The sequence below is a fragment of the Parambassis ranga genome, chromosome 3, assembly GCF_900634625.1.
Source record: "Parambassis ranga chromosome 3, fParRan2.1, whole genome shotgun sequence".
NCBI lineage: Eukaryota > Metazoa > Chordata > Actinopteri > Ambassidae > Parambassis > Parambassis ranga.
In genome coordinates, this window is record NC_041024.1 from 1,557,099 (window position 1) to 1,569,131 (window position 12,033).

Genomic DNA, 12,033 nt, shown 5'->3' on the forward strand with positions numbered 1-12,033 from the left:
TATTGTTAGAGGGATGTGTCTGCAGCTTCTGAGGTAACTTTACATTGAAAAGGCTCGTTCCTACAAAAGTTCTGACACAAGTGAAACCTTAAAAAGATCAATTCTAGGAATAATTGATTGTAACAGCTTAAAGGAGCCCAGGTGTCACTTCCTCCTCTTCACTTGTGTCAGAATGAATAAATACCAGGACTAAACTCTCTTCTTCTGTACTAACACGTTTTATGGCTACTCTTCCCAAACACACGTACCAGTGTGAGCTCAGTCCAGGTTCTACTCCCGACACACTGAATGGAGGCTGTACAGTCTTTGGATCAGTGCCGCCTGCAGGTCTCTGAGGAGGACCGGTGGATCCAGGTCCTGGTCCTGGTCCTGGTCCTGATCGTGTCCCAGCCCGTGCCGGCTGCCCGTCGAGCAGAGCAGCTCCTGACGGACGCCCCCCAGCAGCAGGCGGTGGAAGTCCTCCCTGTCCAGGAGCTGGTCCATGTGCTGCAGGAAGAATCCCTCACAGAACCTGCAGAGTTCAGAGGCTGCGTGGTGCTACACACACACACACACACACAGAAGTGTACAGTCACACTGATGATCTGACTGAAAGCAGGTAAAATCACCTCCTCCTCCAGGTGCAGACATGCTCTCTGTGTTTTTGTACCTTGGCGGTCTGGTAGGTGCTGACGGCGTTCTCCAGAGTCAGACTGTGTGACAGCGTCACCTCGCAGCATCTCTGCAGACCTCTGAGCTGGAAGTAGGAGGCCACCGGCAGCAGCTACAACAACCACCCTCAGTTAGCAGCCAGGTTTTCACACAGCACGCTCTCCTCAGGACATTATGTTTTAGTTTACATGTCTGCGTTAAAAATCATCTGAAAACACAGTCCTGCACTCCTCAGCTCAGCCATGACCACCTCACACCAGCAGTCACATGAGGAACATGTGTGTCTTTCTGTGTTACACTACACAAAGTCATCTCTAAACAGGAATGTTTGCCGGGTAACAGGTGGGATTTTACCTTCTTAGCATCAGAAGCTGAAAGAGTCAGTCCTTCTGTCCCTCCACAGTACAGAGACCTCATCATCATCTGTATGAAACACACACACACTTTATGATCAGCTGCTAATGTACCACATCTGCCTCACACCAGACTGAACATCAGCATCCTACCTGGAAGGTGCTGTAGGCCATGTGACTGATGTGGATGACGTTGTCGGGAGAATCGGCGAGCATCCGTCGAAACCTGAAACACCACAACGCCCGTTTTATGTGAAGCTGTGAACAAACAGCCTTTAATTTCAGTTAAAGACGGATGAAACCTCTCAGACGCCGACATCAGCAGCACCCGATGGGCGAAGAAGGGCCGCCCGTCCACCATGAAGGTCATGTCCGACATCTCCTGGTTGTTCAGGAAGTGAATATCTGAGCACAGAGAGGCACTCGTCATTCATCGTGTGTGTTACATGCAGGGAGTGAGATCAGCCGTGATGTAGCAGCGGTGGAGCTTTACCCAGCTGCGTGGACAGAGTGACGTCCATCGGCGGGACCGGAGGAGCAGCAGAGCGTCCGTAGCAGTGAGAGAACACCGAGGCCAGGCGCTTCATCACCACGTAGTCCTGCAGAGGGACACCACGAGGAGTTAGAATGAAGGGAGTCAGGATCTGAATGTGGTCTGAGAGTCGAGCCGCACCTTGCTGGTCTCCAACAGGTTGAACATGAGCGGAACGCCTTTGGAGAGCAGCTCGGGGCTGTAGTCCTCCACCCTGATGGAGGGGAAGTCTGTGAGGAGGGAGACGATGACGTCATCCCTGCACAGCTGCTGAGCTCTGTAGAGGGACTCCAGCCAGACATGGAGCCTCCAGGGGACACCTGGACGGAGCAGGGAGACAGGTGTGAGGCTTCAGAGTGTGTGTGATTGTGTGTGTGTGCGTTTGCTCACCCATCTCTCTGAGCTCCATGGTGACATCCAGGTATCCATGCTCGGCGCTGTAGTACGCCGCCTGCTGCAGGGCTTTCATCCTGGCCTTACACAGCCGGGGAACACTCGGGGAGTCCGGAGGGTGTGTGTGACATTTAGCGTCCTCCTCCCCCTCCTCCACTCCTTCAGCCAGGATCTCCTCCAGCGACAGTATGTCCTCCTTCCTGTGTTGCGGCTGCAGCAGCAGCCTCCTCAGGATGTTCCTGCACACGAGCAGCAGACACGTGAGACCATGATGACGATTCTGAAAGAGAGAGAGAGATCCGGTCTGAGCCTCACCTGTGTCCGTGTGCTGCGGCGTAGCTGAAGCAGTTCATGTCCTCATACAGCGGTGATGTCAGTGAGTTCCCATGATGCACTCTGAGCAGAGGGTCTGCTCCATGCGTGAGCAGCAGGCAGGCCATCTCATAGTAACCTGAGCAGGAAACACAGAGGGAACCGTCATTCACACCTGCACTGACCTCAGAGAGGAGTCAGCTGAGAGCTCGGCCCCAGGACACCTATCTGGGGAGGTGTTCAGCGAGTGTCCGATTAGGAGGAGGACCCGGGGAAGACCTAGGACACAATGGAGAGACTGTGTGTCTCAGCGGGCCCGGGAACGGAAGAGCTTGAAGAAGTGCCTGGATAGAGGGAAGTCTGAGGGTCCCTGTGGAGACCACGGCCCCAGATAAGCAGTCTGAGGATGGATGGACTTTTTAAGGTAAGGTTTTTAATTTGCAACCTCTCGCTGCTGTAAATCTCATGTTGTGGCCTAAAAATCAGCAGATAAAAAAGAAATGATATTTGTAATATAAAAAATAATTTAATTTGTTTAATGTTACTTTCTTTGACTCACACTATTAATATTTTGGCAGCAGACAACGTAAATCTGCTGCACTTCACTCAATAAATGAGGTGATTTTCTGATTTCTCAGGCTGATCGTGCAGCACACCTGCAGCAGCAGCCAGCTGAAGCGGCGTCTCCGCTGAGCCCTCCTGTCCGTCCAGCAGGGCTCCACCCTCCACGTCTGCTCCGGCCTCCAGCAGCAGCTGAGCCACAGACAGGTGGCCGTGCAGCACGGCAAACGTCAGCGCCACCCAGTGTCGACTGCCGGGATGAACAGATGGGTGTCTGGCAGAGCAGCTGGGGACCTGCACACACACAGATTTGATCTCAGTCAAGACACCAGAGTGACGTGTAGACAGAGTCAGCCTCTGTGATTTTACCTGCAGGTCCAGGTGAGCTCTGGCCTCAACCAGCATCTGAACCAGAGCCTCATCTCCAGCTGCAGCGGCGTACATCAGAGGAGTCATTCCCTGCAAGAGCACACTTAATGTTAGGGATAACTATACATGAGGAGAACCACGTGACAAGCAGGCGTCCCTCACCTGGTCATCCATGGTGTTGACGCCCTCGGCTCCCAGAAGCTGTGTGGCCTGGTGGATGAGGTCTGCTCGGCCACATGAGAGCATCCTGAAGCCCAGATCCAGCTGGAACTTTGCAGAAGCAGCTTCAGCATTCAGACTTTTAAAGGACTGGAAGCAACACTCAGACCTGCAGAGAAACACACAGACACGTTTACCAGTCTGCACCTGCGGTTTAAATTCTCCAGAATTAAGACTCAGCAACAGTCAGGAAGCCATGTTTGAGTCACACGCGACCAGCAGTCACATGACAAACACGCATCTGGCGGACTGCAGGAAATCTGGGTTCACACTGACATCTTACCTCAGCTGTCTGGGCTCACAGTCCAAGCCTGGTAGGAGCTGCCTGGCCGCCTGTCTGACATCATCACTGTCCACCAATAAGCTGCGGCGATGTTCTGTGTGCACCACAGCAACCCGGATCCACTCCATGAGAGGAGGGAGGAGCAGGAAGGGCCTAGATGAAGATGAAGATGAAGACATATCAGTATGGACGAGGGGACACGCACGGACACAAAGGTATGCACACACCTCTCTCTGCTCAGCGTCACTGTCGGAGGCTCCAGGTTGGGATTCTCCATTGATTCCATTTGTGGGCTGGACAGGAAGTAGTAGAGGGTGCGGAGGGCGTCTGGAGCCCAGGATACTGATGGCTGATTGGCTGAGCGGGCGGAACTGATAAAGGGGCTCAAGCTGCGAAGACGCTGCATGTGATGCATCGCTCGAGACACCAGATCACCTGCAGGAGGACGGGGGGGCCACAGAGTTACTGACGGGCTGAATGATTCACAGGTCAGTGTGGGGTCCGAGTTCACTGCACAATTCAGACGTAGAATAAAATGGTTTGGATGCATTTCATCATTCGGTGAGCATGGGAAGGCTGATTTCAGTGGACTTATAGTACAGCATACAGAACATGGTGTGTTCAACATGTCACCAGTGTGAATCATGAAGATTTTCTTCCTGTAATGGGCTTCGTGATAATGAGCTGGGCAGCCGGCGGGGTGTGAAGGTGCCCTTGTCTTCTGGAAACAAGCCACAGGCTGTTATGTAACCGAGGGGGAGCGGCAGCGACTAACGACGTGTCCCAGGAGCCCGACGCCGGTCACAGTTTAAACAAACACACACACAAAGCACAGGAGCTGTCTGTGGTCGAGAATGACACACACACACTTACTGAGCTCTGCGATGCTGCCCACGCCAGTAGCAAGCAGCGCCTGTTCCAGCGTCCGCAGCTCGAGCTGGATATATGCGTCCTCCCTGGTCTCCATCGGGTCCTCTGGAACCTTCGTGTATGGGCTGACATGAGCAGGCAGCGACAGCTCCCCTAAACACACAAACAAAGAATGGTTCACATCTGTGATTCTTTAATTATTCAGCTTTGTAGGCCAATTGTTTGACTCACAGCATCAGGCAGAGACAGAGCTGCATCATTTCATTTTCCCCACTGGAAACCAGATTAGTTCTGATATTAAACACATGTTCATCCAAACTTCTGGTATTGATTGAAACTTTTAGATTAGATGGCAACACAACGATGTTGTTAACTTTTGCTTTGTTGTACACAGCAGCAGAAGATCTACAAGGTCATCAAATAGCTTCAAGTCTGAAGAGCTGCTGTGAGAGGTTTCATCAAGAAGTCCACAGAGAGTCCAACAGGAGCAGACTGTCAGAGACAGGAAGAGAAACATGTGGAAGGTTCTGGAAAGAAAACCAGTGAGAGACGAGTCTGAAGAGCAGGAATGGACTGCCAGACTGCAGAGAAGACACCTCCAAACCAGACTGGAGTCTGCTAGAGACCACCTGGAGACAGAGCACACAGACTGAGGTCTGCTGGAGACCACCTGGAGACAGAGCCCACAGACTGAAGTCTGCTAGAGACCACCTGGAGACAGAGCCCACAGACTGAAGTCTGCTAGAGACCACCTGGAGACAGAGCACACAGACTGAAGTCCTTTGGTCAGATGAAGCTGAACTAGAGCTCTGTGCTCACAGAGATGTTGTCTTCATGTGGAGACAGAAAGGAGAGGCTAGAACCCAAAGAACAGGCTTCATACAGTCAGACATGGTGGTGGCAGTATGATGCTGTGAGGAGGACTCAGTCAGTCTGGAGCTGTGGATCCTGTAAAGGTGGAAGAATCATGAAAGAAGAAGACTGTCTGAATGTCTGAAAGAAACCTGGGTCTGGGTCTGGGTCCAGGTTTTCTCTCCAACATGACAACAGATGAAGCAAACGTCTCTTCTAGTGAAGAACTACCTCCAGGGGAGCAAAGGGTTACTGACTGACCTGCACAAAGACCTGACTGAAATCTGACTGAAGATCTGTGGAGTGGACTAAAGATCGGGGTCCATGCAGGAGACCATCAGATCTGGAGGAGCCTGAGAGATTCACCATTTGTGATTGTTGCTGTGTAAAACCTCTAGGAATATTAGACAACACAAAACCTCCTCCATGTCATTAACATGACCTCATCATGTGAACACCCTCAAAACCACCGGGCTACATTTTCAAAGCTCTGTCTCCCACACACACACTTTCATGAGATCCCTGTCCATTGTGTCCCTGTGAGTCGAGGATCTGCTGACTCCTGACCTTCAAACAATGGAAACAGCATCAGAGGAGGATCTGCATAAAGTGAAGCTGACACACACACACACACACACACACAGTCTATGGGGAGCTGACCCTAAAACATTTCATACAAACGTGTCTGTTTCATACATAAAGAGCAGCTCCATCCTGCAGGCCGCAGTGGGAGCCTGACCTCCACCCCTTTAAACACCTTCAGGATGGAGTAACAAATGTTTGATTATCAGCCTGAAGTGATTCATCGCTCGGACCTTTGCCTTCTAAAAGCCAGCTCTTGTGTGCTAAACAAGACGTGAGTGTGGCAGATAATTGGAGCTGATTGCCCCGCTGTGTTTACGGACAGGAGAGCGGGCCGAACAAGCATCTATTCATGGCTACACAACAGGAGACCAGTCTGCAGTGGACAAAGTACAAATCACTGTTTTCTAATCCCTACCTGTGCACCCCCCCCCACCCCACACACACACACACACACACACACACACACCTCAGCCTGGTGTCCAACACTGCCCTGCTTACATCCAGAACCATGAGTGATTAAGTCATTTCCTTTGACTCTCTCTCTCAGTGTACCTGTGGCTGAGTAAAAACAACGCTAACAACCCCCCAGCCTGCGACCGCATCCTCAGAGAAAGAGTGGCTGTACTGTATGTGTGTGTGTGTGTGTGTGTGTGTGTGTGTGTGTCCCAAAAGAAAACAGAGCCTCAGTCACCGTGCCTGAAAACAACAGCTCTTTTCTGCTGCGTGGTATAATGCTGCAAGTGTTGGAACAACAGAACCACACAGGGCCGTGTGTGTGTGTGTGTGTGTGAGAGAGTAAAGCTGATCCTCCTCTCACTGCAAACTATATAACTAACTACTATATAACTGTATATTTTATTCAGTATATCAGGCTAATCTGCACAGAGTGGCAGTAAACATGGCTGACTGCAGTGTGTGTTACTTGAAGGATGTCCAGATGCATTACTCTTCATTTCTGACCATTTTTTGACCAGTGGTAACTTGTAATACAACAATGGAAGGAGTTAAACTGACATTCATGTTGTGTTTGTTGCCCAGTTTGATAGTTTGTAGAGTTTTTTATTCAAAGAAAATAAATAAATCTACAGGGAAAGTGAACGGACTTTGAGAAAAGGACTTCACAGCTTGATGAGGGACTTTCAGCAGACGCTGCCCCAGTTTGTCATGGCAGCACTGTGGCTACAAACAGCTACAGACACGTCTCTGCAAACTGTGCCCGAAGTGATGACGATGATGCAAACAAGCAGAAAAATCTGTGTGTGTGTGTAGTCTCACATGCAGAGAGCTAAACACAGCTCAAAACATGCGGGAAGAATTGGCGGGAAGACGTTGTTTTGGTAGCGTAATCTGGTTAAAACCTGCGGACGGCGTGTCTGGAGCCAGTGTGGATGGACTCTGTTGGCTCAGGGCTTTAGAGACGTGAACACAGAGCTGCGAGTCAGCGCTGATGAGCTGTTAACAACAGAGCGGAGCTCCAACAGGCCTCCCGAGAGAAGCTGCTTTCATTACAGAGCGTCACCCCTTCGTTTAGTTTACTGTGCGTGTTTCTTGTTGCCTCTGTGCCTCACCTCTTCCCTTTCACACAGAGTCCAGATGGAGATAACATTAATGAGCACTGGATCACTCCCTGCTCAGTGCTCCATCACTGTAATCTGTCTCAGTATCAGAGACCCTCTCCAGCTGTCTGCCTCCACTTCCTCTTCGGTCTGAGGATAAACACAAACTGACCATCACAGACACTGTCACCTCATGAGGTGAGTTCTCACACAACAACCCATCTTCCAGGCTACAACTTAGAAACCCGTGTTGAATCCGCTTTAATCCGAAGGGATGGCAGCAAGAAAATGCTCCTTTGTTTTGTTTCTATTGTAGTAAAAGTGCCTTTTGTTCTCATGTTCTCCTCACAAAGACTAAAACATCCTCTGCAGACAACCTTCGGACTGTGGAAACATGCTCTGAGGCACATGGAGCTCAGAGGAGCTTTAAAACGAATAACTCAGACTTTATTAATGAAAGAAACCTGAGCGATGTCAGCTGATGTCTGCAGACGTGTCTGGAGCAGTCTGTGTATAACATAGGTCTGATGATGACATTACAAGCTGCTTCTTTGGACCCTCTCAGCAGGACCACGGCACACAGAGTGGAAACTTTCTCTCATGTTTCACTGCAGGGATTTACTGTTATCACTAAAACAGGAGGAACGATCGCTCCTCACAGCCTTCATGTTAAACCTGTGAGTGAGTGTGTGTGTCTGTGTGTGTGTGAGTGTCTGTGTGTGTGTGTGAGTGTGTGTCTGTGTGTGTGTGAGTGAGTGTGTGTGCACATGTGTGTGTGTGTGTGTGAGTGTGTGGGTGTCTGTGTGCATGTGTGTGTGAGAGTGTCTGTGTGTGAGTGTGTGTGTGCACATGTGTGTGTGAGTGTGTGTGTGTGACAGTGTCTGTGTGAGTGTGTGTGTGAGTGTGTGTGTGTGCACATGTGTGTGTGCGTGTGTGTGTGTGAGTGTGTGTGAGTGTGTGAGTGTGTGTGTGTGTGTGTGTGTGAGTGTGTGAGTGTGTGAGTGTCTGTGTGAGTGTGTGTGAGTGTGTGTGTGTGTGTGCACGTGTGTGTGTGTGTGTGTGTGTGAGTGTGTGAGTGTGTGTGTGAGTGTGTGTGTGTGTGAGTGTCTGTGTGAGTGTCTGTGTGAGTGTGTGAGTGTGTGAGTGTCTGTGTGAGTGTGTGTGTGTGTGTGTCTCCTGTTTGTTCTGACTGTGAGCTGTGAACCTCATGCCCTGCTGCATGAGTGGGAAAGAGAGCTCCTTTGTGTCGTCCGTGTGGGTCAGAGGCTAACAACACTCACCCGTTTACCTCACCCGCTTCTTCCTGTTCAATCTCATGGGAGAGAAGGGGAGAGAAGGGGGGGGGGGCACAGCCTGTATCACAGCGGGCAGAGAGAAACATGCTGCTTCCTAAAGAAGGCCTGCATTTGTGACCAATAAACTAAACTTGATTTCTTCTCAGGGAAGTTCCTGCTTTTCATTATTAATCTGCTGAAAGTGGAAAGTCTCAAACTCTGCCACCTTAACTCAAGACTTATGATGACAGGAGGAATATAAATCAGGATGAAGCCTGACAGTGACATGCAGACAAAGCATGTGATGCTACTGTGTATTAAATGTGGGGACTTGTCTCTACTGTTTCATCCTGGTGTTGGTGTCTTGTTCAGCTGTCAGACACAGAGAGCACTGCTGAACTATAATCTGTCTTTTTTCCTTCAGAGACGTTCACATCTCTGCCAAAGACTCCCCACAACACACACAGATAACAGCGAGTATCTGTCTCCAGACATCTAGCACATGGATCTGTTGGCCCACCAGTTTCCTCTTTAAATGGGGGCGTTCTAATTTAGACTATTTAAACATCCGGTACTGCTCTCTGGGCAATTTGATGCGATCATTAAGTCAGATGCAGGGTGTCCCCCAGGGTGTCTGTTGAGAACAAATCCCCTGACCCCATGTTGCATGCTGAAAGTTTCACATTTCAGATTTTGAGGTTGGGTTTTGACTCAGGATGCATCGTCTTTCTCACAAGTCGAAGAGAAAGAAGCCATGAAAAGGACAACAGGAGTGACTGAAGTCACCATGGAAACACACACATGGAGTCAGACATGATGGTTTTCACTGGTGAACATTTTACACAATTGAAATAAGAAGCTACACAACTAAATATAAGAAAACAGATTGCAGATACAGACTTCTGCTCATTTAGGAATTTATATTCTGCTTAGATGTTTCTTAATTAAAATGATTGATGATTAATTATAGGCACTGAACTCACCATTGGCGTTTTTCCCGCATATGAGGTGCTCGTACACCTGCAGCAGCCCCCACAGCTCTGCGTCGTTGTTCACGGTTTCTTCCAGCAGCTCCACGGTCACCGGACACTGGGTGACCCCGCCGGTCCGTCCCTCCTCCTCCGCGGTCAGTCTGGCCGCCTGCAGTCCCCGGACGGCCACCTCTTCAGCCAAACTTTCCACGCACGCTGTCAGGCAGACGGCTGCGTACTCGTGCACGCGTACCGAGACACGCGTCTCCAGCATCCACTTGAAGAAGCGTCCCACGGAGAGGCTGAGCCCGCAGCGCGCCGACTTGCCCCGCTGACCCGCGGTGTCCCCGGAGCTCATGCAGTGCAGGGACACGGCCTTCACGGCGGATGAGATGCACTTGTCAGCGAGACCCCAGCTCAGCACCAGCCTCACTGCGCTCTGGACCTCCAGGCGTGTGCACCGTTTGTGGAGCTCACTCAGCCGCTGCGCCTCCCGGGAGATCCGCACCAACGCCCTGCGTAGCAGCGCGGACAGCCGGTGGACTGCCTCCACGGTGAACGCCTCCGAGCCGGCCATTTTACGCACGACTTCCCGCATCTGTTGCTCGGTCCAGGGGTACTCCTCCAGCTCGGGCAGACAGGGACACTTGGCCAGGATGTCCGCCGCCTCCTCTGGCAGCGTGCTCACCGTGTCCCAGCTGCCGTTCCTGCTGTAGAGGGAGCCGGCGTGCTGCCACCAGGAGCCCCGCTGTGGAGTGCTCGCATGTGGCTGAGAATGCCTCGACCTGCCGGACGAGGACAGGCTGAGGGACGGGCACGGGTCCCCTGCCACATAGCCTGAATCCAGACTCAGGTCTTCCAGGTTCTTCACCAACAAGCTGGTGGACATGATGTGGAGACTTTGATTCTAAACTCTTGACGCAGAAACGGAGCAAAAGTTTTCCATCCAACCTCAGGTTAAAGGTCAAAACCTCCAGAGTCCGTCAGCCGAACACGACCAGCTGCAGCAGACTGTCAGCTGCGCCAAAACTAACATCAGTATGAAGAGAGACCGAGCTGGGCTTAGGCACAGCGGTCCAATCAGAGCCAGAGTCCTGCAAAGAAATATACATGCATACAACTGGGCACACCGCTGCACCACAGCGCCACCGTGTGGCCTTATGTGGCTTCACTGTAGACCTGCAGGTGAGCACTCACTAATCCGCAGGTGTGGACTTCATGTAAAGGCTGATGATGCATCAGACAGGTATTTGCATTTGAATCGTGTTTTATACTTTTATCATGATTATCTTGACTTGTCTTTCACATTAAGCACATGCTCAATACTTCAGCTACGACGAGATAAACAGACTTTAATAATCAATTATACAGTAAATAGATATTTTTAACTGTTTGGCTGCAGAGTCTGAAGCCCACACCAGCTAGCTTAGCTTAGCTTAGGTTAGCTAGCCTCCGTTCGTAAACCATAACGATAGCAGTCAGTTAGCTTCTTAATTAGCCTGCGATTTTGATGGGGAAATATTACATTTAAAACACTTACTGTTGTTCTGAAAGTATTCTCAGAATCCCACAAACGTATTTCACCCTTGTGAGTAAACTTGTGTGGTCTGTTGAGCGGAATAAAAGCTTTAAATCCCCCTTTTTCCATCAGTTGTTCTCCAGTTAGCCGGCTAGCTGGCGCCATCTTTATTTAAAATTATTACAATTATTATTTTTTTTTAATTCCTACCTTTACGTGCGGTCCTAAATTTATTACCATGAAATTATTTTTTAAACAATTGTTTGTATAACTTTACAAAAAAAGTTCAAGCAAAGTTAAACGTATTCGCGGACATATTTAACACACACTTCCTGTTTCCGGTTTGCTTGTTTTGCTGCCATTCAGCAGCGAGTTATGCTGTTAATCTGTTAATCTGTTAATCTGCATCTAAAGCATCTAAAACTTAAGCATTTCAGGAAAAATAAATATGCCGAATTCACTATTAAGAGGTCATGTTTGTTTTGGACACATTAATATACAGATAACTATCTATGAATGACTTTAACATAGAACAAAACTTATAAACGTTAGGTTTTTCAAGATAGTTCTTGGGTCTTATTTTTCATGTTTAAGGGTAATGTTTCTCAATTATCATATAAATTAATAATTCCCATGAATATTGTAAGTCACCCTGAAATCATGATTATGAGAGGAATGGACTTTAAAGCTAATTCATGATGTTTTTACAACATCCACATGTTCTGATATCTGC

The 12,033-nt window shown here is 49.6% G+C and overlaps 1 protein-coding gene across 1 annotated transcript; it reads right to left on the reverse strand.

Annotated features, from left to right (window-relative positions):
- Window positions 1-165: 165 nt before the first annotated feature.
- On the reverse strand, window positions 166-10,893 carry LOC114433583 (ankyrin repeat and BTB/POZ domain-containing protein 2-like). The gene is made up of 17 exons (XM_028402224.1): window positions 10,834-10,893; window positions 9,794-10,688; window positions 4,547-4,696; window positions 3,901-4,108; window positions 3,674-3,826; window positions 3,334-3,499; window positions 3,172-3,261; window positions 2,898-3,096; window positions 2,245-2,380; window positions 1,927-2,168; window positions 1,678-1,856; window positions 1,498-1,603; window positions 1,307-1,409; window positions 1,158-1,230; window positions 1,006-1,074; window positions 650-763; window positions 166-537 (listed from the first exon to the last, which is right to left on the reverse strand). The coding sequence occupies exons 1-17, from the start codon at window positions 10,891-10,893 to the stop codon at window positions 271-273; spliced, it is 3,210 nt and encodes a 1,069-aa protein (XP_028258025.1). The 3' UTR covers window positions 166-270.
- Between the last annotated feature and the right edge of the window lie 1,140 nt (window positions 10,894-12,033).

What these genes read in the sequence shown, in the direction of transcription:
- LOC114433583 (XM_028402224.1), bottom strand. Translation starts at nt 10,893, where the DNA reads ATGTATATTTCTTTGCAGGACTCTGGCTCTGATTGGACCGCTGTGCCT. An exon ending in GAGCTCACCTGGACCTGCAG is followed by an intron (nt 3,097 to 3,171) that starts GTAAAATCACAG and finishes GTGTGTGTGCAG; the next exon opens with GTCCCCAGCTGCTCTGCCAG. An exon ending in TCAGCTGGCTGCTGCTGCAG is followed by an intron (nt 2,381 to 2,897) that starts GTGTGCTGCACG and finishes TTTCCTGCTCAG; the next exon opens with GTTACTATGAGATGGCCTGC.